This window comes from Contarinia nasturtii, unplaced genomic scaffold (assembly GCF_009176525.2).
Source record: "Contarinia nasturtii isolate CC-2019 unplaced genomic scaffold, AAFC_CNas_1.1 Cnas_scaffold_187, whole genome shotgun sequence".
Classification (NCBI taxonomy): domain Eukaryota; kingdom Metazoa; phylum Arthropoda; class Insecta; order Diptera; family Cecidomyiidae; genus Contarinia; species Contarinia nasturtii.
In genome coordinates, this window is record NW_022197544.1 from 10,495,190 (window position 1) to 10,519,430 (window position 24,241).

The following is a 24,241-nucleotide window of genomic DNA, read 5'->3' on the forward strand; positions in this document are numbered from 1 at the left end:
AGAGAGAGAGAGAGAGAGAGAGAGAGAGAGAGAGAGAGAGAGAGAGAAGTAACAGCGCATATTCTCATATTTGCGCAGACTCTCATGTGCGACATATAAAAAAATAGCAACAAAGAGAAATACATTAAGTAATATAGAGAAGCAAGAAAAATGTAATTACGGTCGATCAAATAGAAACACCAAGACATATAAAAATTGCCATGTTTTTTTTGCTTTGTCGATTTTATCTATTTAATACACAAGTTTTATCTATCTACCGCAGTTGTCGTCGTCACATTTCCATTCGTTGACCTTTTTGTCGCCCTCTTTTTGTCTACAAAGTTCTGGCAAATGTTCCGAGAACTATTTTTCCTACTGCAATAAAAAAATTTCCTACGGCACAAAACTATAGATTAGAGAAACATAAATGCTCTAAACGTTTTTGGAACGGATTCTATGAACTAGATTGAAATAAAAACGATAACTATCAATTTTTTTCAAATGATTTATTTAATTATCTTAAAATGTTCCTCTCCATTATGAAAATATAAGAAATTAAATTGTGTGATTTTTTACGTTTTAAAATTCATTTCATTTTTTATTTGTTTTCATTTAAATCTTGTTGACGTCTATTTTGTATAGCATTAGAATAATAATAGTAATATAGGATTTATTAAAAATAACACATTTTATGCATTGTTATATTCAATCAATTTTTTGTTTCTGTTCATCATTTACCAATACGGACTGTGATCGTTACATAGCAATCGCATAGATCACATTTTACATCTCTCTTATTCTCACTATTATTGTTTACACGAGAATCTTATTTTCTTCTTTTTCTTCTTTTTCTATCTTTCTTTCTTCCTTTCTCTCTCTGTCTGTCTCTCTTGCACTCTAGGACTTACGCGTAGCATTTATTCATTTATTCGCATTAGTTCACTCACGTTTACAATATAATGGAAAATGTTTTTTTCATTGATCGTGCTATTTTAGTGTGGATCGTTTCGTCAGATGTTTAAATATTCATATTTTCAATTTGTTCAATTGCTCACACAGAACTTATTCAAATATAGATATTCAAATTATCCATCAGCAAAAAATTAGACATTAGAAGACAAGATCAACTACAAAGATTTTCATCGTCTTCACCAGATATGTTTTACATGTGATTGTTTAAAATGTAAACGCGCTTTTTTATTTGCTTTCAAATTGTGAGCTGGTTGAAATGGCGCGGAGAAAAATATTGGAGAGGGGATTCACATAGAAATCTTTAAAATATGTGTACTTATGTGATCAAGAGTCCTTTTATTTGAGAATGTAAATCTGATTATAGAGAATAAATCAAAATTCGTAGATTTTATCGCAGAAAGTCTATATGAGCAGCGAACAGAAAATAAAAAAACACCAACATTGAGAGAATTACGCCCGTTTTGTATTTTGTACAAACGGTGTTAATGACGATGATATACATCAATCTAAGATCGTCCCAAATATGCACACATTTTGCAACGCGAACACACACGTGTGGTTCCAATCATGATTTCCCTCTGCCACTTTACGCAGTGCCACCTTTGCCAAAGGAGATTCTATTTGTTTACCCTTAGAATTTAACTATTTATTCGTGTTCTTTTTTGCATTTCAATTTACGAGTATGCCGTAGCAAACGAAGAAAATATGAAGAAAAATAAAATAAAATCAGGAACAAACAAATTATAAATGAGCTTGTTCTATTCTATGCAAAATAATCGAAAATCGTATAAAGGCACTAAACTGTGGGTATGCATGGCAAGGACTTTGATACGACTTCTCGCACACATAGACAATTGTATTGTGCTGGTTGACCAAAAAACGACTGAAGTATTTTTGTTTTCTAGTGTATGTATGTGTGTTTTTTGTGTTTTATTCGCAGTTCGATGTACTTTATGATGCAGCCAGTAACAGCAGAAATACGATTTATCTTTACAATTTTCCCCTTGAAATATTTATGTGTGAGAGTTCAACTGTTATTTGCAAAATTATGCCCGCCATTCAATTTCGATTTGACTATTATTACAAATTACATTTATATGTATATATACTACTATACTGTTGTTGCAATTTGCATATTGCGCACTGTGTTGTCAATGTCGGTGTGACCGGCATAACGATTCTTTCTCTTCAAAACTTAGAAAATAGTTTAATAGAATTTTTCCCTTGTGTCTCTCTCTCTGTGTGTTTTTGTTTTTTTTTTATTTATAGTTTTTCATTTTATTTAGATAAGATTTACACCCTAAATTATCATTAATCATAAACCATTTACTATTATTATCAATATTATTATTCACTGCTTTCCTCTTTTTATGTTTTTGTATAGTAAAAATATCCACTTTATGTTTAGTTTGAACTTCACAAATTTTTTTTTTTTACTTTTTTAACCCTCATTCATTTTGTTTTATTTAAACAAATTATTTTCTTTTGCAAATGTGTGTTTTTCCGCGTGTAAGTGCCTAAACTAAGATCATTTCTATTTTAATGGTACAATTTTTTTGTGTGTTCCAATCCAATTCTGTGTTTTCTTTATTGATTTCGTCCTATTTCCAGTTGTTACTGTTTTTATTTACGATTAACGTTTTGTATGGTTGTATTTATATCGTAAATTGTTTACTATTAATATTGTTTATGCCCGCAATAATAAATTCTCGCGTACCTATATCTTAAAGTTAATAGTATATTTTTCAACTACTCTTTTTTATTAATTTTTTTCGTATTCTATCTGTATCATATATAATAAGTTTTTGTTTGTTTTCCGTTTATTCGTTTAACTTTCAAATAAAAAAAAAACAGATATTCCTTTTTAATCATCATGTTTATTTTTGCTACCGACTGTTTTGTGTATCTCATATTCTAAGTTTAGGTTTATTTATAATTTCATTTTTTACCATCATTTGATTGGTGATTTCGATGAAGCAAAATGACTGCTATTGCCTCTTGGCACTGGTGAAAATATATTGAATCGGCTACTGTTCTGTGTCACGAATAAATGAATTAATATACGCGAAATCTGCAGAGGTTAGCGGTATGGCCATTATTTCAAATGTGGATTCACTAAAAAAATGATTATTAGTGTACATGTTACGCATACGGTCTTTATTGGTGTTTTATTTTAATTTTGTATACGAGCGTGTAAATGCACGTGCATTTTGATGATATTTCGTGCTACATTTTGTGTCTGTGTTTGTGAATGGTGTGAAAACATATGTTTTTTCTTTATAGCAAAATGAAAAAAAAAATATTTTTTTTGTATTAAAACTTTAAGAAAAAAAAATCATATATAAAATACATACAATTTTTATACATACGTCCGTTTTGAATTATCTCTTTAAATTCACAATGAATATGATTCAACTATCTTTAGATAGTTTTTCAGAAAATGTTTTCCTTCTTAATGAGTTTTCAGCGTGTATATATTTGTGAGTGAGTGAACGTGGCACAATAATTTTCATTTCGATCTCTTCACGCAATTCAACCTTCATAAACATGAATTGGTGTTATAAAAAACAATACGATAATTTCGATGAAAATAAAACAAAGACAATTTTTACTGGACAAATTGACAACATTTTTTGTATAGCACACGTTGTATCGTTGTTGTAGTAAATAAATGCACTATTTTTTTAATTTGATCATTCAATTCATTATGTCCTATAAAAATAAATGGCAACTACAAAAAACGAATCATTGTTCATTATTATTTACTTGAGGCAAAAATGGTTGGTCTGCAGTTGAAGAAATAGTTAAATTTTTGTCTATTTTTTGTTTTATCAAAAAAAGAGAATGCATATGTGCTTGGACTTGAACTTTCTATATTCTCAATGTTGTGCTTGATTTTTGAAGAAGAGAAATAAAGAAAAAACAAGTTCTATAATAAAAATGTGGAGAGAGTGTGTGTGTGTGTTAATGTGTGAAACAAAGGATATAAAATTTGTTGGTGGTGTGTTTTTGTGATTCTCAAAAATAGATTCTTGCGCATTTATTGTTGCATTCTAATTCCATAAAAACGTTTGCAATATTTTGTCCTTAATTTCTCAATGGTTTTTAAAAAACTCATATGGTATGTTCATAAAATTATTTTCTCTCTCTTTCTATCGCTCAGAGTGCTTCAGAATCTCCATTTTAAGACAGTGTGCAATTTTATTTTTGAGATTGGTTAACAAATTGTGTCGGTTTCATCTATCATAAGTAATAACAACGCTTTCCCTATACCTTACACTCTCTTTCACATTTCTCACTTTTCTCAAATTCCTCACGAGTTTTAGAACTTGCAGAGAAAAATATATCATAATATATAAATTAAATCGAAAGTAAACAGTTGAAAAAAATCGTTTTTGGTTTTGCTACACGCACCGATTGCAAAGTATTCTAGCAGCTTTTTGAGAGAAGAAAAACACACAATGCTGTATCAAATTCTTTGTGAAAACGAAAATAAAATGTTCCTTTAGCTGCGTTTTTCTGTATCTATTCGCTTCGTATGTCGTGTATGATTTTGAAACTTATTATTTTGTTTGTCTGGTGTTATTACTATGCATTTGAAAGCCTTGACTTTGATTGCAAATTCACTTCTCTGACCGCAAAAAATCTATGTATTCTAATTACATACACAATTTCAGTTTACATTTATAGTTTCGTTTCTATCCTTATATGTTCAATTTCAACTATCAAATCGAGCCGCTGTATACAATTGATTTTTTTACAGTCAAAAAAGGGCCTGAAGTTATCTTGGTTTTTATGATTTTTCTTTTCCTCTTCTATTAATCATCATTTTTTTTTTGTTTTTTTTTTTCTTAAAAAAATTCGCAAGAGAAACTATAACTTTAGATTTAGATTTTATTTATATAAGTAAAACTTTTTTCATTCCTTCCATCATCGACATGGCAATTTGTTCATTCGATTTGTTGACTCTCTTGAGGAATGTTAATTTCATATTTGATTACTTGTGCGGTGTTTCCTTGCAAAACCTGCACATGTACCGGTTGATTTCCGATTAACACTTCACGGGTTAACTGTTGCTGTTGAACGGTTTGTTGTGAGTTTTGTTGCTGATTCTGAGCTTGCTGCGCCTGATTCTGAGCTTGTTGTTGATTTTGTAATTGTTGATTTTGCGCATCCTGCGGGATTTCAACAACAATCTGAATTAAGATGAAAATGAGGGAGGAGGTGTAAATTGTGGTCACTTGATCATTGCTCATTTTTTTATCAACGAAATTTAAAATAACTTTAAATTGTGGCGTCAATTTTATAAGGGTAAATCGTAAAAGGGAGAAATGATTGTTACGAAACGAACCTGTTGTTGTTGAGCTTGCTGTTGCAAACTAGCTACCGATGGTTTTGTTTCCAAATGCTGGCGTTGATGAAGCATCAAATGATTCTTCTGGAAAAATGCTTTACCGCATTCACAAACGTGCGTACGTAGAGTACAACCACCATTCGGATGCCGACGATTATGTTGTAGAAGGCCATGTTTGGCAGCAAATCCTTTACCGCAACTTGTACAGAAATGTGTTTTCGGCTTTTGTTGTGGTGCTGTTACAACCACGCTTTGATGGCCTGTTTCAGAAACATCGATTATTTCGGTCATACCTTTATGATTTGAATTATTGAATTCATGAGGGGGTGGAAATAATAATGAGTTTTGACAACGATTTTTGTTCTTTTCAACTATGTTGTTTACAGTTTTAAGAAAGGTTGCATATGTATCACTTCACTAACTCACGTGATACACGTGAACTATTCTCAAAAATGGAAACGCATATAGTTTGGGTTAGGTGTATTAATGTAAACCAAAGAAATGATGATGACAAAAAATTGGGTTTTATTTTGGTCTTGGATTTGTAATTTGTGTTAATGGATTTAAATGATTTAGTCTTTTTCTGTTCATACCTGTGTTATTGTGATGTTGCACCATTTGGTGCTGTTGATGATGTTGCTGCTGTTGGTGATGCTGTGTATTCTGAACGATTGGTTGTACTACTTGTCCGCTTGACAAAATTTGTACCGGCACAGGTGTCTGCTGGACAACTGAATGATTCGACGTTAACACAGTTGCACCTGTGTTCGTACTTAAGAAATGACCTGGTAATGCAGCAGTCAATGCACATAAATCGGTCATTAAGCTCTTGTCACCAGTATGTAATCGAAGATGAAGTGCTAACGCTTCGCGACTATTAAAAGCTTGACCACATTCCCTACATTTTTTAGTTACAAAACAAAAAAATGAGTATAATGTTTATTAAATGTATCAATTGAAAAAAACCGAGTGGAAATAAAAAAAATGAAGAAGTAAACAAAGAAAATAGGTAAACTATTGAAACCAACCGGCATGCATATTGCGGTCTCGGTGATGTCTCTGGCGATGTGATAGTAGTTACTAAGCCATTATTTGATTGACTGACAACAGTTACAGTTTGGGGCTGATGCTAAATAAAACAGGATAGAAAACCACCATCAATTCAGATTAGTTTTAAATGATTTTTCCTACTCACCATTTGTTGTTGTTGCGATCCAGATACAACGATCGTTGTATTCGCTGAATTTGGATTTATTCCTCCATGTGTAGCACGGTTGTGCTGATTAAGTTCTGCTTTTGTGCGGAAACCTTCACCGCATGCAGTGCATGGATATGGTTGATCGCCTGTATGCAATCTGCTCTCATTCAATAAATTATGGCACATGTAATTAAAAAGGCAAGAAAATATTATTAGCAATCATTTTGATATTACGTCAGTATAATAATAATTGTCAAAAACATTAAATAGAGTAGCAAATTGATAGATAGATAGATAGTTAGCAAATAAAATATTATAATAGAAAAATCAATAAAAAAGCAAATGATATGATAGATCAAGATGAATTGAAGACAAAATATAAGATAAATGCCATTAGAAAATGATCACATGCTTGGTTCAATTTAAAAATAAATACAATTGATGATAAAAATAATGATAACAAAAGAAAAGGAAAAAATGAAAGCATAAATTATAGACGTACAACCTCATATGCGCTACTAATGTTCGCTTCTGCAAGAACTCCTTTCCGCAAACAGTGCAAGAGTGTGGTACACGTCCATGAATACGTCCATGATTGACCAATTGGAATTTTCGCGGAAACGTTGCGCCACAATCAGAACAGACAAATGGATTGAGCGAACCATGGAATCGCGAATGCATAATCAAATGGTTTTCCTGGGCAAAACTTTCACCGCATTCGTCACACACGTAAGGTCTTTCACCAGCATGAAATTTACTGTGTGTCACCAAATGACGTTTCAATGGGAACGATCGGCCGCATTCCTGGCAAATGAAGGGTCTTTCACGACTATTGATAAATATAAAATAAAATAAAATAGATGGAATTGGTAAATTAATAAAAATGAGATGCATTTTTTAATCACTTAAATTCATATGATTTTGTCCAATATGAAAAATTTAGATTGTTTTTTTTGGCACAAACCTATGGACCCGTGAATGCGTTAACAAATGATGCTTGAGTGTAAAACTCTTTTTACATTCGCTGCACTGATATGGACGATCAGTTGAATGCAACAGCAAATGTGTATTTAAACAGTGTTTGTGTGCAAAAGATTTTCCACAATGAACACACACGTGAGGTCGTTCACCAGTATGGACGCGAGCATGTGTGGTTAAATGGTGTTTAAGCAAAAAACTCTTGCCACATTCTTCACATGCATATGGACGTTCTTTGGGTGCACCGCCCGTAGCCAATTCATGTTCTTCGGCTGTTAAAATTTCCTCTTTTGGATTGATCTCGAGCACTGGCTCCAATTTACAGTGTGTTGATGATGTAGCTTGTGAATCATCCGCATCCTCCAAGCCTTGAATCACCTTTTGCACTTGCACCGATATACCTTCACGTATTAAAAAATCTGGAAATAAAAATGTTTTAAACAAAGACGTTAATACATTTCATACGGTCGACTAGCGTACCTGTGTGCTGTCCATCAGTGGTCGTTATTGTCGTATGATTTTGTTGTTGCGCAGCTGCTGCGGCACGTTTCATTAATATTTCATTACATTCTTCAGGTGTTAACTGAAGCGTTCCGATTGGGCTCATAAACGTAGACGTATTTTTCGAAGCCGATGTTAAAACGGTTTGCGTCTTATTGTCCAGAATACCATTGGCTAGAGAATGAGATTGATCTGATTGATCTAACCAGAGCATCGAATTCATTCGTGATGTATTTTCAATTTTAATTTGTTTGTTTTTGTAGTTGTAGTTGTTATAGTTTGTTTGATTCAGAGTACGTTAGAATTTTGAATGTGTGAGTGAGTGGTATATTGTGTTGCTTTCATTTGGCAATTAAATTTCGGAAAAATGTGTTAAAGGGTTTAAATTGTTTGACTAATTTAGATTGTGTATTTATGTGTTTGCAAAGGGAACTAATGCGGGAACAACTTATCACAAACAATAATTACGTGTTAACAAAAAAAAAGTTTTAAAAATTAATCTAATCGACAATCGATAATGAAAAAACGAAAATCGAAATTTTGTGATTGGATGAATGTATATGAGTGTATTAAATTGTTAATCATAATATGAAAATGAAAGATTACTTTTTAACAGGGATTATTCCTCTGAGGAGGCAAGTGAACAGGAGGAGAGCGTTGAGGATGACATTTTTTAGTCAAAAAACTATTTTTATTTCAAAAATATATTTCTTTTGGTTAAAAAACATCCACCTCAACTTCTCATTTGACTCTTCACCATCCTTCTCATCAGAGGAATAATTCCTGAATTTTTAGAAATGTATGTGTAAATATGTTAAAAAGTAAAATTTTGAAACCAAAAATATTTCCATGAAAATTTGAAGCCCAACAAAAATCAAGTTGATAATAATAATTGTTAAAAACAAAACAAAATAAAAGTTAATAAATAAAATCAAACTATACTCGCGATTATCCATGGGAATAGTTAATTAAACATAGAATGAATAATGGATAATTGTTCCCTTAAGGTTTTTAGTCTGTGTATGTTTGTTGTTGTTTTTTTTTTTTAATTTTGAAGAAAAATGAAGTCGAGGAGTTTTTTGTCCTATTTGTTGGAAAATATGATCGCTTTGAATCGAATTTATATAAGGTTAAGCACAAGGGGTTTCATTCTTTTCTTTTTCTCCCTTAGTTAAAAAATTAAATAGCCGTTATGGTAACCGTTATGAATACAATATTGAAAATAGTATTTGACGCCATTGATAAATGTTAACGTGTCCGCAGCAAAGTTTTGTGGCTTCTGATTTCAAGTTTGTGTTTCTTTTTTTAATATTTGAGATTGAAATGTGAGCCATTTTTTATTTTTTTAATTCAACTTTGACGATAGAATGTTTAACTGAAGGATTTTTGGACATTATATTTTTTCTAGTCCAAAATACCGTGTGCCTCGGAAGGAACAACTTGTGGTATGAAGTTGAATATTAAACAACTACCAAGAACGCTCAATTCTACTTTCGACTTTTTGGTCGCACGCAATTTTAATTATTGAATGGTGCCAAAATATTTTTTCGATGAACAAAGAATTATTCGGTACTTTTGTTTATGCGATTTTTTTCGACATGAATATTAACACTACCGACTACAATTCATACATCCACAAAACACTAAATTTAAGCCAACATTTGAGCCAATCAACATTTGTTTTCAAATAACTTTCAAGTATTTCAGAGGGTATTGTATGTACGTTCTGTAGTTTTTTTTAATAGTATAAAGTGTCACCAACGAAAGCACACAAGAAGCAAAATTTGTTTATAAGAGTCCGCGTGTGAATATTAGTTCCTATGTAATGTATAAATTTAAGTAAATAAATGGAATAATTACAGTTTTTATCGCATCCAATGCTCAGCACATCATGTTTCTTTCCAACGGTTGAGGCTGCATTACCCGTAATAACACGGAAATTGCCGCTAAAATAGAAGATTAAATTTATTCAAAATAAATGTCGAAAACATGTTTAGTTTATCAAGTACTTTAGTATGTTCAGTCTATTTTGAGTTGAAAATAAATCACTAACCTTTGTGTGGACGCTTGTGAAAATGGTTCATTGACTACAAACATACGGCGAACAACTCCTTTATTAGTGTGTGCGATAGCTCCTTTTACGTCCTTTTGTTGTACAGTGATACCTCCGTCGGTTAACTGCAAGTAGGGCATCTGTAAAATTTCGATGCAGTTTTTCGTGTGTTGCACAACACAGGCGATCACAAAATATTGTGATTTTTGGTTTTGTTTATGATGTTTTTTGTATGTGCAAGTATGTGTATGCATGTACGTATGTATGTGGGTATATATTGCATGTGGAGATAAACACATTCATTCACAAAGTGGTTCACACGATGTTTTTGTTGTAATAATAACGATCATGTTGACGACGGATGATATTGATGATGATGATGATAATGAGATGAAGATGATTAATTCAAGCCGGTGCGAATGTGTGCGTAATTATTTTTTTGTTATGTAAATAGGTCAAGCATATTTATTTATTATTTGTATGGCATATTAGATGATTTGGTGATGCGTTTGTGGTTGTAGTGAAGCGATAATGCATTTGAAAGGAATAAAAAGAAGTAAAATAAAGAATACATGTGTGATGAATTAAAAAACTCCTTATATGTATATTTTGTTCGTATTCTTTGAATCCAAGTTCAATTTATCGAATATCGGATCAATTTTTGTTCATCTATATATCTTTTGAATATGTCTAGAAGAGATTATGTTATTCAGCGCTTATGGCTGAGTAATGTCTGAATAAAAACATACTCTCCTCTCGATATTTTCAATAGATATGTGGATTATGTTAAAATTCAAAACATTACGAACTCTGGCAAAATTCAATTTCAATTTACATGATTTACATTTACATTGTCAAAAGAATATTGTTTCTCTTGCGCTACATTGCAACGTAAAAAGTAAAAAAAAAATCTAGATACTATAGAAAAATGCTAGGGGGATTCCGCGCGTATTTATGTACCAAAATTTAACTTTATTCCTAAAATCTCATAAAAATTAAAATATCCGACCATATCTGACAATATCTGTAAGTATTCAATCATATCCTAGTTTCTGGAAGTGGGCTTTGGTTGATCCTCAGGATCATGAGAATGCTCCCAGTTCTGGAAGTGGACCCTCAGGATGGGCCAGGGCATTGTCAAACCATAGTCTGGTCCATCCTGAGGATCCACCAAAACCCACTTCCAGAACTGGGAGCGGTCTAATGATCCTGAGGATCCACCAAAGCCCACTTCCAGAACAATTATTAGATCACAATATCTCACAATATCTCACATATTTGTTAAAAATTGACATTTTGTACTTATATCTATTCAAATGCGCTAAAAAAGTTAAAATCTCTTCTTTATCTGCAATATTCAAAAGCGCGGTTTCCCCCTAGGAAAAATGTACACATTTTTTGCGACAAATTCTTTAGAGTATTTTCATTTTAATTTGAGTCTTTTAAGCTGAAAATCATAACATTGATTGACCAGAAAAATATGTTTTTTTCTAAAAATCCAAAATTTGACTGAAAATTAGTATGTCCATAACATTATATGGGCTAGATTTAAGGCATTAAAAAGAGAATGAACTTTTACTTTTCAAATAAAGTGAATAGTTCGTTTTTGGGACGAAAAAAAAGCAGAGTAATATTCATCGCTGGAATTCAACAAAAAATACAAACACATAAGCATTTCGATTGTTTTAGAATTGAATCTTTTGCACGCCATTTTGTGTGAATGTGAATCATGCGCAATGCGTGCCAACGTCCAATTCGGTATAAAGGAAGGAGAAAGAGAATACGCGTGGAATGAGTTCCTCGCCATCCAACAAAAAATGAATTGATGATGAACATCGGACAAAATACACAAAAAAAAACCGGAAAAATACGAGATACGAATAACACTTAGAAAGAAGGCATTACAAGGAGTACATTTCATCATCGGTGGAAAAGAGTGAACATTTAATAGAATTTAATAAGTTTAATTAAGAGTAAATCGAATGATAAAATATGGTCACTGCCGATTGTTTTTTTTCTTTCATTATTCAAGCTATCCACAATCACTCATTTTCCATGTATTTATGAAATTATTGGCAATTGGAGAACAATAGAATTAAACGTTGGATTGTATATTTTTTGATTGTTTAAAATTCTTTTTTATTTGGAAGTTTTATACCGCTGAAAGTGTAGCATGGACTTTAAAACTTATAAAATTTAACCATGTTAAATGAGAAAAAAATTGTACTTGAATTGAATATTATTGCAATTGAATAATAATATATTACTGATAGTATTTTGTTGGAATTTTTAGCGCTTGGATGTTTTCACATATATAAACGCTTTCCGATGCTGTGAAATATTGTATACTATCACATACTTGTAGTTTTTACTCATTTTCCACAAATGTCGTGTGCTTCATTCCAAGATTTACGTATGTGGTTTTGTTTTGATTTTCTCCTATTTCGATAGATTTTATTTTATATATTAAGTTTTGAATGTATTTTATTTTGCGGTATTACACATTAGACAATGTCACAGTATTTGTTTTCACAATATATCAGATGGATGTGTTTTCGGTCTAGGTCTTCGTTGTTTTTGTGTTTAATTGTCAACAGCATGTATTGCTTAGTGGTGGGACAATTCGCATGGGTGTTCTACACAAGCTTAATAAAATTAGGTAAATAAATGTTCCAGCTTTTTACTAAATGTCTTAGTGAAAATAGCTTGATTATTTTTTTCATAAATGTTTTCATAAATAAAAAATTGTGTAGTGAGTGAAAGTCTGAATGCGGAACTCAATCTATTGACAACAAAAAAGTAGAGAGAGATGCATACAGAATATGAAATTGTGGTGATTCGATTAAAGAATATATGATATATAAAATCCATCAAAAAAAAATTGTGTGTCAGATAGAGAGAGAGAGAGTATGTCAACAAAGTGTATTGTTCTTGTTTTCATTCTTTTCTTTTCGTTTTTGAATGTATTATGCTTTGGTTGTATTTCAATGTTTTGTTATGCTCTATGTGCCCCGTGTATGGTACATTCACACTCTCCCACTTGGTATATCACATTGTTGATGGCATGGCATGGCATGGCATGGCATTTGGCGTTGGTGTGATGTATGTATGGAGAGTACGTTCTATTATGATGGTAAAATAAAGATGTGCGCGTAGATATGTCTCTTGCTTTTGCTCTTTATGCATATTTGTGCTCATTGTGTGATTGTGATTATGTGTTATTATATTATTTTGACTTATGTAGTTATAAGATTTGCCGGTAGTCAAAAATTTGTTTTTCATGTGTGTAATAGTTTGTGTGTATGTGTGGACGCGGAAAACATATATAATATTTTTATGTATTTTCTTATCTTCTATGGCAATAACATTGCACTAACTACACGTGCTTTAGGGTTGCTGTCTTTTTCACTTTTTCTCTCTGTCACTGGGATACATTCATTGATTAGACATTGTGTGTGCCTGTGTGTTGTTACATTTCGCGCGTAAATTTGTTGATTTGTTATATGTTTTTTTATGCTTTTCGTTTTATAAATAATAAACATTAAGCCATGCAATAGACTACAGTTTATGTTTATGTGTATTCACTTTTTTTTACTTCAGTGCGGTCGAATTAGTGGCGAAGAATGTTAGGCCTTAGAATTTACAAACATTTTTGATGTTATGAAAAATTTAAAACAAAATTCTATTATTACCAATGCAAAACGTTTGATTGTAATGAATTTACACTTTGCATGAATGTAAATTGAAATCGAATTTGAGCTAATGGCCAAATATGTATTTTATTCATTTAAAATTGAACCAAAATAATACAAAACAAAAGATATATACAAAAATTTAAATATATAATTAACTTACGTTATCGCTAACTGTATAATTGATATTCGGTGATATTTCGACAATTTGTGAGCCATCTGATCGTGAGTTGTCTGCAAAACCCCACGTATAACCGAAACTCGCTGGCGGATTACTTTGCGCTGCCATATTCGTTTAGAAATTATGTATTTTCCTGCAGCGTTGAAGCGTGTATTTTATATTCTTTTCTACGTTCTCACAATATTGATGATAATTTCTGAATTTGTTTATTTAGTAATTTGATAATTGAAACGTGTTAATCGCAACAGTTTTCTCTTCGTCTGCCAAAGTATAACCTATGAAAAAAAAACAGACACATTTTAATATATTTACTTTTTGTTGAAAATAAGACGATGTACACAAAAAAATGTAATAAAAATCATCAAATAAGATCCCATCTCTTCATAAAAATTTACGTAACCAAACCACTGACAACAAAAGTGTTTATGTACAATATATATATTTGCTTAGAGTAAAAGTGGGAATAATCGAAACCGTACTTTCGAATTCCTGTCCTTACTAACTTACTACACATAAAATACATCTGACATTTGGAAATCTATTGGTGAAAATCTTGTTAACAATAGATTTATTAATTTATAGTGGTCATTTAATACCATTCTTTTTTCTATATGCATTGTAACAAATTAAAACCATAATTCAAAATTACATACGAGTTTTTTTGTTTTGAGCATTGCAAGCGCCTAGTCGAGAGCTCAATGTTTGCTCAATCATGTCAAAACTTGAGATTTTCCGAATTATCGTAAATTATCAACGATTCATTTTGATATAGTTACATCCGTAGATATACGACACGCTCTCCATATGTTTGGGTCTAACTAACATATAGCGACATGATTATATCTGCATACATCTGCACAGCACCCATAATATGTTACTTTTTTCACACATTCATAAATACATACGTCAAGCAAAATACTTTGCGAAAAAATAAATTACGTCCAGTTCACACCTGACAATTTTATTTGGTTGTATACAATTGATGTATCTCACAAAAATGTGATGTCTGGCCTTTATTACAAATTATGTTATTGCGCAGGAAAATGAAAGACCATAAAAAGTTGGTCTCTTTGCTTAAAACGTGAGAAAAAAATTAGTTCAAGCAAATGAATCGAAATCGTAGCTAATCTCATTTCAATATTGGTGCCAAAATTTTGGCGAATGTGTAAATGGCGCGCAGCAAAAGAGCAATCAAAAACATTCATATAAGAAAGTTGAATGAGTTTCGAAGTTCAACCACGTGCAATACCAACAAAATCTATATTGAAAAAAATAAATACAGAAAATACTGTTCAAACTTGCAGTTTGATTCATTAAACACCATAGTTATGTTTATGTGCGCGCGTTTAGTTGTACAACGAAAAATGTGGTTTTTCGACTTTGAAATTAAAACACACGTCAAAAGCGGAATATAAATAAGAATACAAGCACAGCATGATATGCACAGTAACGATAGCTATAGCGGTTACGATGAAGGCGGCAAAAATATTGCTTTATACTAATTTGCGTGTTAAATAAAAAAAGGGACTTCATATTCAGATTTGGTCATGAATGAGCGCTAAAAATTACCAACAACGTCTAAATGAATTTTTGCGATCGTCTTCGACAATATGGCTTATATACACTACGTTATATTATATTGCAATATTTTGTATTGAAAGAGCGACATCCAATAGATCTCCGAACGTACATTAACAATCGGTATGATTCACATTACAGATACATTTAAAACGAGACAATAAGAATATTGTCTATTCTAATTAAATGCAAATAAAATTCGTATGATAGTCCTTCCATGTATTCTGTCCCACGCATTGCGCGCCCATCGTTTGCAATTAGTCGCAACAACGGTATCGGCTGTGAATGATTATTTAAAATGCAAATAAAAATATACGGGGCTATGTCTCACTCTTTATCTACTCAATTGATGTATCTTGTATCTTGTATGTTCTATCTTACAATTTCCCTCCCTACGAACCTCCTCTTATACTTACGCACAAAAAACACAGGCACAAGTACACATTCAAATATACAACACTCACACGTTTTTCATATTCAATCACTTTATGACTATATTATATACATACATATAAATATGTTTTTTAGCATTTGTATCGCGGGCTATGTATTGTAACTTCCTATTTCATTCGATACCCCGCTTACACAACGAATTCGTATATTATTATTGAGAACACGCGATTTCAACACGCCAGTGAGAGATGTGAGGAACTCACTGACTGTATGAAGAACTAAAAAAAACGAAGAGAGAGAGAATAATACATAAAAACAACAATAACAAACTGAAATCGCTATTGCATGTGAAACTTTTTGAGGTTTCACGAATGTTAGTATTTAGCGTTTTGTGTTATTTATCATTAAAATTCGTTTCAGTTCAGCCTCTTCTATTTTTTGTTCGTTCGGTCGTTTGTTTTTTTTTCTTCTTTTTTCTTATTCGGTTCGGCTATTGAGAGAGGCGCGTTTTCATTTCGCTTATTGCAGTTGGATATGATTTTATTATTATTTTATTTCTTGGCTCGCTCAATTCATCACTTTTATTTCATATTTTCTACAGAGTATCTTGTTTGACAATAACGAAAATAAAATCTTAATGCACGCTTTGAATTTGGAATAAAACATAACGAACACGGCGACAATATTGTCTATATATCTAGAAATTATCTCTACCATTTTTCGTTGCATATGAACATTTTTTATTTGCTAAGTATTTGCATGTGACAATAATATGCTTTCTGAATTGTCGCATGTATTTATCGGTCAAGTGGGGGGAGTAAATACGAAAAAAGAAAATACAAACAAATGGAATTTTACATCAATGAATTATTGAATGTTTGGGAAAAATGTGGTACCCACACATGCAGTATTTTGACTATCACTGATTACTTTTGATATAAAGTACATTGCACGTACGGATATTCACTAATCATAAATAATGAACAAACAAAACACATCAAGCAATTACAACAAATAAATACGATTAATATTTGATTAGAAATACCGCAAATGCGTTTTACGTAGACCTAGATATTAAAAGCGAGTTATAGCTTGCTTATTGTGCATTTTTTCTTTAATTGTAGATCGATTTTGAAGGAGAACACGAATATTTTCGTTTTTTGTTCATTAAGACTTTTGGCCGATGTTAACATCTTCTTAATTTGGTTTTCAGACATAATCAAGAATTTTCTATGAATGTTTTTATCAGCGTAAAGCGGAATATTTTCTCTTTTGAAGTGGGATCCAACAAGTAACTGTAATTAAAATGTTTGACTACTATACAAAATTAGATTTGGGTCGTCAACAAAAACCATCAATAGCTTAGTTCCGTTGATTTATCCGATTGATCGGGACCGATATAGGAGTTTCAGTAACTAAATCAAATGAAAAACTAAATAAAATGTTATAAAAGTGGCTTAAGTCATTTTAACTTGAATATATACATAAAATGAAGTTTGACTTTTTAATTGAGGCGCGCGAACTTTTTCCGTCTTCGTAAGCTCATTCAAAAAATAATCAGACATCAGACACACACACACATAGAGAGAGAGAGAGAGAGAGAGAGACTGCAACCATTAGAGAAGTACATTATGATTAGATGTAATTCCATATTTGTTTATTTGTTTTGGTTTTATTTAAATTTGTACAGTTTTTGATTTTTTCTGTCATAAGTGGATGTTGAATTGAAATGTGTAATGAAATGAAACAATATTCGAAATCGAAAACGATATGATATGATTTGGAAATGTTTGTGGCGTTATACACAGAGAGACGCATACATCGAATAGACGCTCTTATATATTAACGACACACAGACGCGCAAAGAGTGTAAAACTGTACATACACCGATGTATACGGTTCAAAAATTGTAGTATGGCGACTATACATACACCAGGTCCCAGAAAACAACTTATACTACTTTTTTAATACATGTACGAAGCAAGAAGAAAGTGAGGAGGAGAGATAACTGAACCGAATACGCGAACGAACCTGGTGTGAACTCCTTTTGGAACGTTGTGAACGTTTTCATATTATGTATATTCTCTCCTTCTCTGTGTGCTGATCAAAAACAATAAATGATTATCTATGTGACAAATATATTGCGCTTCATCGCAGCGACATTTTATTCGGCCAAATACAGTGGAATTCAGAATTCTTTTACTGATAATAGTCACTTGAATGATTACGAATTGGAATTTTTGTATGTAGAATTGTGTCACAATATGGTATTTTATATGACACAAATGGATTGAATGTCTTTTAAATTATTATTTTTTCTTGCTTCCACTCATGGCGATTTGAATGCATTTTATGATTATGTTGAGTTAATATTAATTTCTCAAAGCGATTGGAGAAAAGGAATCAGATGCATTAGTTTTGTTTAGTCATTTTCCTGCATTTCTAATCATTCAATTGATATTTATCCAATGTTTATATTCTCTCAAAGTTGAAAAATTTAACAAATACATAAATAAATTTTTGTATGTATACATATTAAACACACACGCACATTTTCTCATTTTTATACTGGAAATGAGAGTTTTTTTTCATTTTTGATTAATGTCGATGTTTAATATTTTCGCATTCGAGCCAAAATTACATTCAAACTGCACCAAAATTGAATGATATATTTATTTTAATTATTGAAACGTATTTACATCAAATAATCGAAATTTTCTTCTATAACAGTGATTAAATTTACTAAAAATTATAACGATTCTCCGCGCGTTATGAATGAGAGAAAAAAAAATCAAACATTTTACACATTAATTGGTACACACGATTTACACAAAGTTCCAATGAAGCGACGCCATTTTTAATAATGTTGGTATAAATTGAAAATATTCACAGCAGACGAAAATCGTATTCACAGCACACACAGAGTAACAACAGTAGAAGTAATGAGAGAGCACAGCTATATTTCATGTATACGTACGTGTATATATAGAGATATAGGTATATTAACTATAAGAGAGTGATGGCAGCGACGGCGGCAACAGCAAAGAAGCAGAAAATAAATAATAGAGCGAAAAAATCAAAAGGCAAAATATCTGCACAAATTCAATTATTCAAGTTGGCTAATTTTTTCGCGTTTTAATCCTCACAATTTAAGATGGAACGAATTCTTTTCGTTTTTCGATTTGATTTATTTTTTATATCTTTCGGTAACAATTGTTTTTTCTTTCGGCCTCTAAATTTTATTTTCTACGTTGTTGTTTAGCATTTATATAATATAAAAAAAATCCCTTTCGCTCTCTCGTGTAAAAATGTCTAAAATGCGTACGTATTAAATTTCAAAACGCTCACTTTTTCTGTAGTTGTTGGTCGTCAGAGTTCTGCGTTGGTTTGCTATATTCACTACTTATTGTGATTACTTCTGCGTTATTTCTTCCTTCGTGTTGTGTGTATTTTTTTAATTCGCCTTCTTGCCGTATTTTTTTCAGTTCGCTTCTCTGTTCGCTCGTTTGCGTTTTTCGTTGTAGTTTTTTATTTTTATTTTTATTTTATTTTCGGCGGAACGGTGGCGTATTGGTGTTAGTGACCTTTATTAAAGCAAGTGTGACTGAATACTGACACGAAGTATGTATGATTGCTTTACTTGAACCTCACGTCTTTGTGTGCTACGTTTTTTTATATTGGATTTGTTACCGCTGTTTGGGCTTCGTGTGTTCGTTCGTTCGGTTTTTTCGCGTTCGTTTGTGTGCGACGTGGATGTTTGAGTGTGGCAATCTACATAGAGAGAGAGCCGAACACACGAACTCATGAAAACCGATGATTGTAACATACACGAAATTACACCTTGTTATCTCTGTCACACTAATGATAGTATTATAGCTTCTGTGCGCTTTAAAAAGAGACATCATTATAGAATACATGGTGGCGTCGTGGTAGTAGTGTGGCCCGATGTGTATCGGAAAAAAAACAACTCAAACACACTTACGTGTTTCCGGTCGTAAATGTGTTTGTTTTGGCGCTGACAACTACGACATCAACACTGTCTAGTGGTAGAAATTTCAATTCAACTGTCTGTTTAATAATATTTGAATGACAGTATTTTATGCAGGCAAATTGCACATATAAATTCGATAATTTATGTTTTTGCTCAAGTCATTGAAAGATACAAGAAAAATATCACACAGAGAATCATCGTATATTCTATATAATACCATAGCATCATTTGTAACATTTTTATTTATATTCTCCTCCATTCATGAAACAAGTACACATATTTTTCAATTGATCAATGACATTTCCATGACAAAGCCATGGGAAATATGCCCAAACAACACAAACGCCAATCTTCTCGATTTCCAGTGAATGAAAAAGACTTATTTTAATGATCGCACTAAAACATAGAAAAATAAAACTGAATCAGTAACTGTAATTTTTTTGGTTAAAAAAGGCCGAATATTATGCAAGAATGTTTTTAGTCGTAAAAATATAGTACTCTTTACTGATGGTTCTCGTGTATGTATGAGAAATGGATTGTTTTACCGTTTCAATATATGCCGAATTTGTATTATATTTACTTTTTGACGCTTTTCGTATGTTGTTGTAGTGTTGCTCCTTCCTTCAATGTAAACCTCAAACCGTTTTATACGCTGTTGCTGACAAAACACTGACAAGTTCATAATCCAAAATACTATAGGATATATGTGTGTTTTGCTTTTTTTTTCTTTAGTTTGCATGTATTTTTTTGTTTTTGTTTGTATGATGCCGACCATTGTTATTCTATTTGAAACGCACTAAGTACATGCTCGTTAGTTGGATATATTTTCAGACAATCTTTGTTATTTCGATCAACAGGCGAATTTGTGTGCGTTTTTCGTTTGGCTTGAGCTGATAGTGTATTATGGTTTATTTTCAGGACAGTATGCGTGTAGTTTGTGAGTATGTATCACAGCAAAAGTCAATCAATTACAAAAACATATCTACCAACACTAAAAACGCTTTTATTTACAATTGCAGAGCAAAAATGCGGCAAAAAGAAAGAAACAGTATTCATTACACGCATTAGAGTGCTGTAGATTTCTTCGATAATTTTCGATTTTAAAAGTATATAATTAAATGAAGCTATAGCACTTTCGATACAGTTATAAATTGAAGGCAAACGAAATTTTAACCATTCTGATTTAAAAAAAAGATTCCACTTTGCATATCAAATGCAAATCAATTCGCTTTGCAATATCGATAACATGAATTTTCATCAATATTTGATTTCTTTTTCAGGTATCGGTTGGGATACAATTTCCAGTAAACAATGCTATATTAATTATTTTGGAAATGCATAGAAGTTTGGAATTCATATTAATTATCTGTCATTTGTAAATATTGTTTTAACTATATGTATGTGATGAGACTGAGTTCTTATGATTTAAAAAAAAAACTGATATTATGGTCGTCTGATCGTTAGGAAAACCGAACAATTGTTCAAGGCTAAATATTTTGAAAACAGAATAAATTCTTATACCAAAACTAAATGGGTTTTAAATTACCATCCTTTATTTGTATTTGTGCAGTTTGTTGATTTTAAAAAAAATCTTTCAAATGAAACACTTTTCATTTTTGATTAAACAAAACAAAAATAACAACCACCAATTATTTTTACTGATTATTTTGAACATTCATTTGATGATGATGACGCACCATTTTTTACATTGTTAAATCCACCACTGGATAAACAATATTATTATATTAACATCAATCCAACTTTAATTTATAATTGTTTATGTGTCTCGAATTTAAAAAATCTCGAGAGAAATGAACCATTTCCGAGCTTCAATTCTGTTTTGATTACTGATTTTATAATGTGACCACACAAGTGCAATTTGACTTTTGTTGTATGTGAATGAATGTAAATGTGTCGGATAAACACATGCTGATCAGTTAGACACATTGAGAAAAAAATACAACCAAATCGAAAAATTACATGTGTATTTCTGTGATATGTTTACTTGTGCTATTAATTTTGTGCGGTTGTCACGATACGCCAACACTTTCTGTACTGTCAATGAGCATAACATTCGACTGTATTCATGACCTCCAAACATTTGAGATAGAAAGAATTGTTTCTTCAGTGTTTTGGAAAAAGTATATTTTTTACCATACACATATATATGTGCGTTGCTAATAGAAAGTTGGTGTAAGTTCATGCGTTCTCGCTCTGAACCTAGCATGCATGTTCATCTTGTTATGGTACTCCTTGGTAGTTGTTATTATTTTTATGTGTTAGTTTTAGTATGTGGACCCAATTCAAATAACAACAACACCAAGCAAAAAACAACTGTGATAAAATTGTCTATGTATGTAACATGTATATTTTACCGGCAACACGAAATTGTCTGCACGCAGCTGACAAGAGCACATTTCCCCATATGTAAACAAACTTCATCTTACTATAGTAGAATTCTACATGTGTGAAAGCATATCATCAATGAAATTCGTTCTGATAGTGAGTGTTTTGTATTTTTTTTCTATACAAATGTAACTTGCATGTATCGCTCTCTCTCTCTCTCTCTCTCTCTCTCTCTGTGTGTGTGTGTGTGTGTTTGTGCGTGTGTTTGTTTGTATCACACTCGCTATCAACCTGATCAACAATAGAACATTTTTGAAAACATTAGAATCTCAAATGAATCGACGTAAATTGCCAGCGAATACATAGAACATTTAACCCCATCCTGTGATTTCGATCAGAAAATATTTGCATGAAAATTATTTTAAGGGTTTTTTATTCAAAAAGTCAGGATCCCTGTTTTTAGCTCATCTATTTGTGAAATGAGGAGAAGTTCTTTTGATTTGCTAGGGATTTTTCCAAAAAAGTGATCTCCAAAAAATCACCATCCGAAAAATGTTGCTCGCACATTACTGAAATACAAGCAGGAATAAAAAAAATATTAATAAACACAGAACATTAACAAAACTGAATTAACCTCCCTTTGAAACGTCAACTTTTTGTTCACCCCCCTAACGACCCTTTATAAAACGTTAAAGAGATATTAATTACTTACCAGTAAAGTACCCAAAGTGTCACAAAAAGTTTTTAATTTCCTTAGTACAGATGCCAAAATACCCTATAAATGATATTCGTTTCGAGCCCATTCACCCCAAGTCTCCCAACAGTTCTGACCCCCCTCATTAGGGTAAAATGATGAAAAGTCGATTTTTCACATTTTGGGTGAGGAATTTCGCACTCAAATGTATGGCCAACTATAACTAATTTTATCCGCACATTTCATTTAGGCCGTTGCTCATCCCCTCCCATCACCCCCAAGGGGGTCCCCCTACAAAATTCACGAAAATTTCGAAAAATACCCCGAAATTGGGTCCATACCTCATTTAACCCCAAAATTATTTACATATTCGGATTCCTCGTGAAAAATTACCTATAGACTCCATACATTCTCAATCTCTCTTGACCTACAATTTACTCCTTGTAGCTTGTACCTTTAATTCGGGTCGAAAAGTGAAAATACCCCATTTCATTGTCATAAAAAATCATAGGTGAAGGAGTTAGGACCCCCGACCCCCCTGGGGGTGGGTGGACTTGGAGGGCAGGGGTCCTAGAAAATTTCTCTCGTCATTCTGAACAACTTTGTAGTACATTATTTTTTGATCCGATGAATTTTTGACATGGTGAGGTACTCCCCTGCCCCCTACTTCGAGTGGCCCCTCCCACTCATTTTTCACAAACTCATTTTTTCGGCACTTTATATCGATCTGTACTAAGGAAATTAAAAACTTTTTGTGACACTTTGGGTACTTTAATGGTTAGTATTATTAATTTTTTTTTCAAAACGTGCAACTTTTCATTTTATACTGCATAAATATCAACATACATAGCCATTATTGCTGACAACATTGAGATTTAGATATTTTCGAATTTTATTTGGCTGACACAGTCGTTTTGTTTGAAAATAATTTTATAGTCGCATTATTGTACCTAATATCTTGCATCTCCACGCACCATTTATTTTTAGTCCTCGTGAAATAAATGTGTTACGCTTCAATTGTTTACTGGTGGTCTAATGTGTTAAGCACATTAATCCATGTGATTTCTCTCGAGCGCCAGACGCAAATGCTCTTTCACATTATTCTCTGATAGATAACAATAGGTTTATTTAATGCTTGGAATATGTGTTGGAAAAAAATTAGTATATGTATATTAGAGTACTTACTTTTTGCCATAAAACTTACGATATCTACAGCCTTCGGAATATCTTTTGAATCGTGTCAGGAATATTTACAAATACCATATTTCTTGTTGGTAAGAAACAGACATTAAAATTTAATGGAGACGGTTATCATTTTTCAAAATAAAGAG

General features: G+C 31.9%; 1 protein-coding gene across 9 annotated transcripts; it reads right to left on the reverse strand.

The window, feature by feature from the left end:
• Positions 1-2,202: 2,202 nt before the first annotated feature.
• LOC116352586 (zinc finger protein 250) lies at positions 2,203-19,929 on the reverse strand. 9 transcript variants are annotated; one of them, XM_031785300.1, is made up of 12 exons: positions 19,228-19,929; positions 13,891-14,183; positions 10,036-10,175; positions 9,843-9,928; positions 7,962-8,183; positions 7,468-7,900; positions 7,006-7,332; positions 6,501-6,660; positions 6,334-6,434; positions 5,899-6,203; positions 5,303-5,598; positions 2,203-5,126 (listed from the first exon to the last, which is right to left on the reverse strand). In XM_031785300.1, exons 2-12 carry the CDS (start codon positions 14,014-14,016, stop codon positions 4,902-4,904), a joined length of 2,421 nt encoding a protein of 806 aa, XP_031641160.1. In that variant the 5' UTR covers positions 14,017-14,183; positions 19,228-19,929; the 3' UTR covers positions 2,203-4,901. The 9 variants fall into 9 exon arrangements, with proteins under 9 accessions (XP_031641160.1, XP_031641159.1, XP_031641161.1 ...); XM_031785299.1 differs by having other exon boundaries at positions 2,203-5,147; positions 10,036-10,160; positions 19,228-19,773; XM_031785301.1 differs by having other exon boundaries at positions 2,203-5,147; positions 7,962-8,156; positions 19,228-19,772.
• Between the last annotated feature and the right edge of the window lie 4,312 nt (positions 19,930-24,241).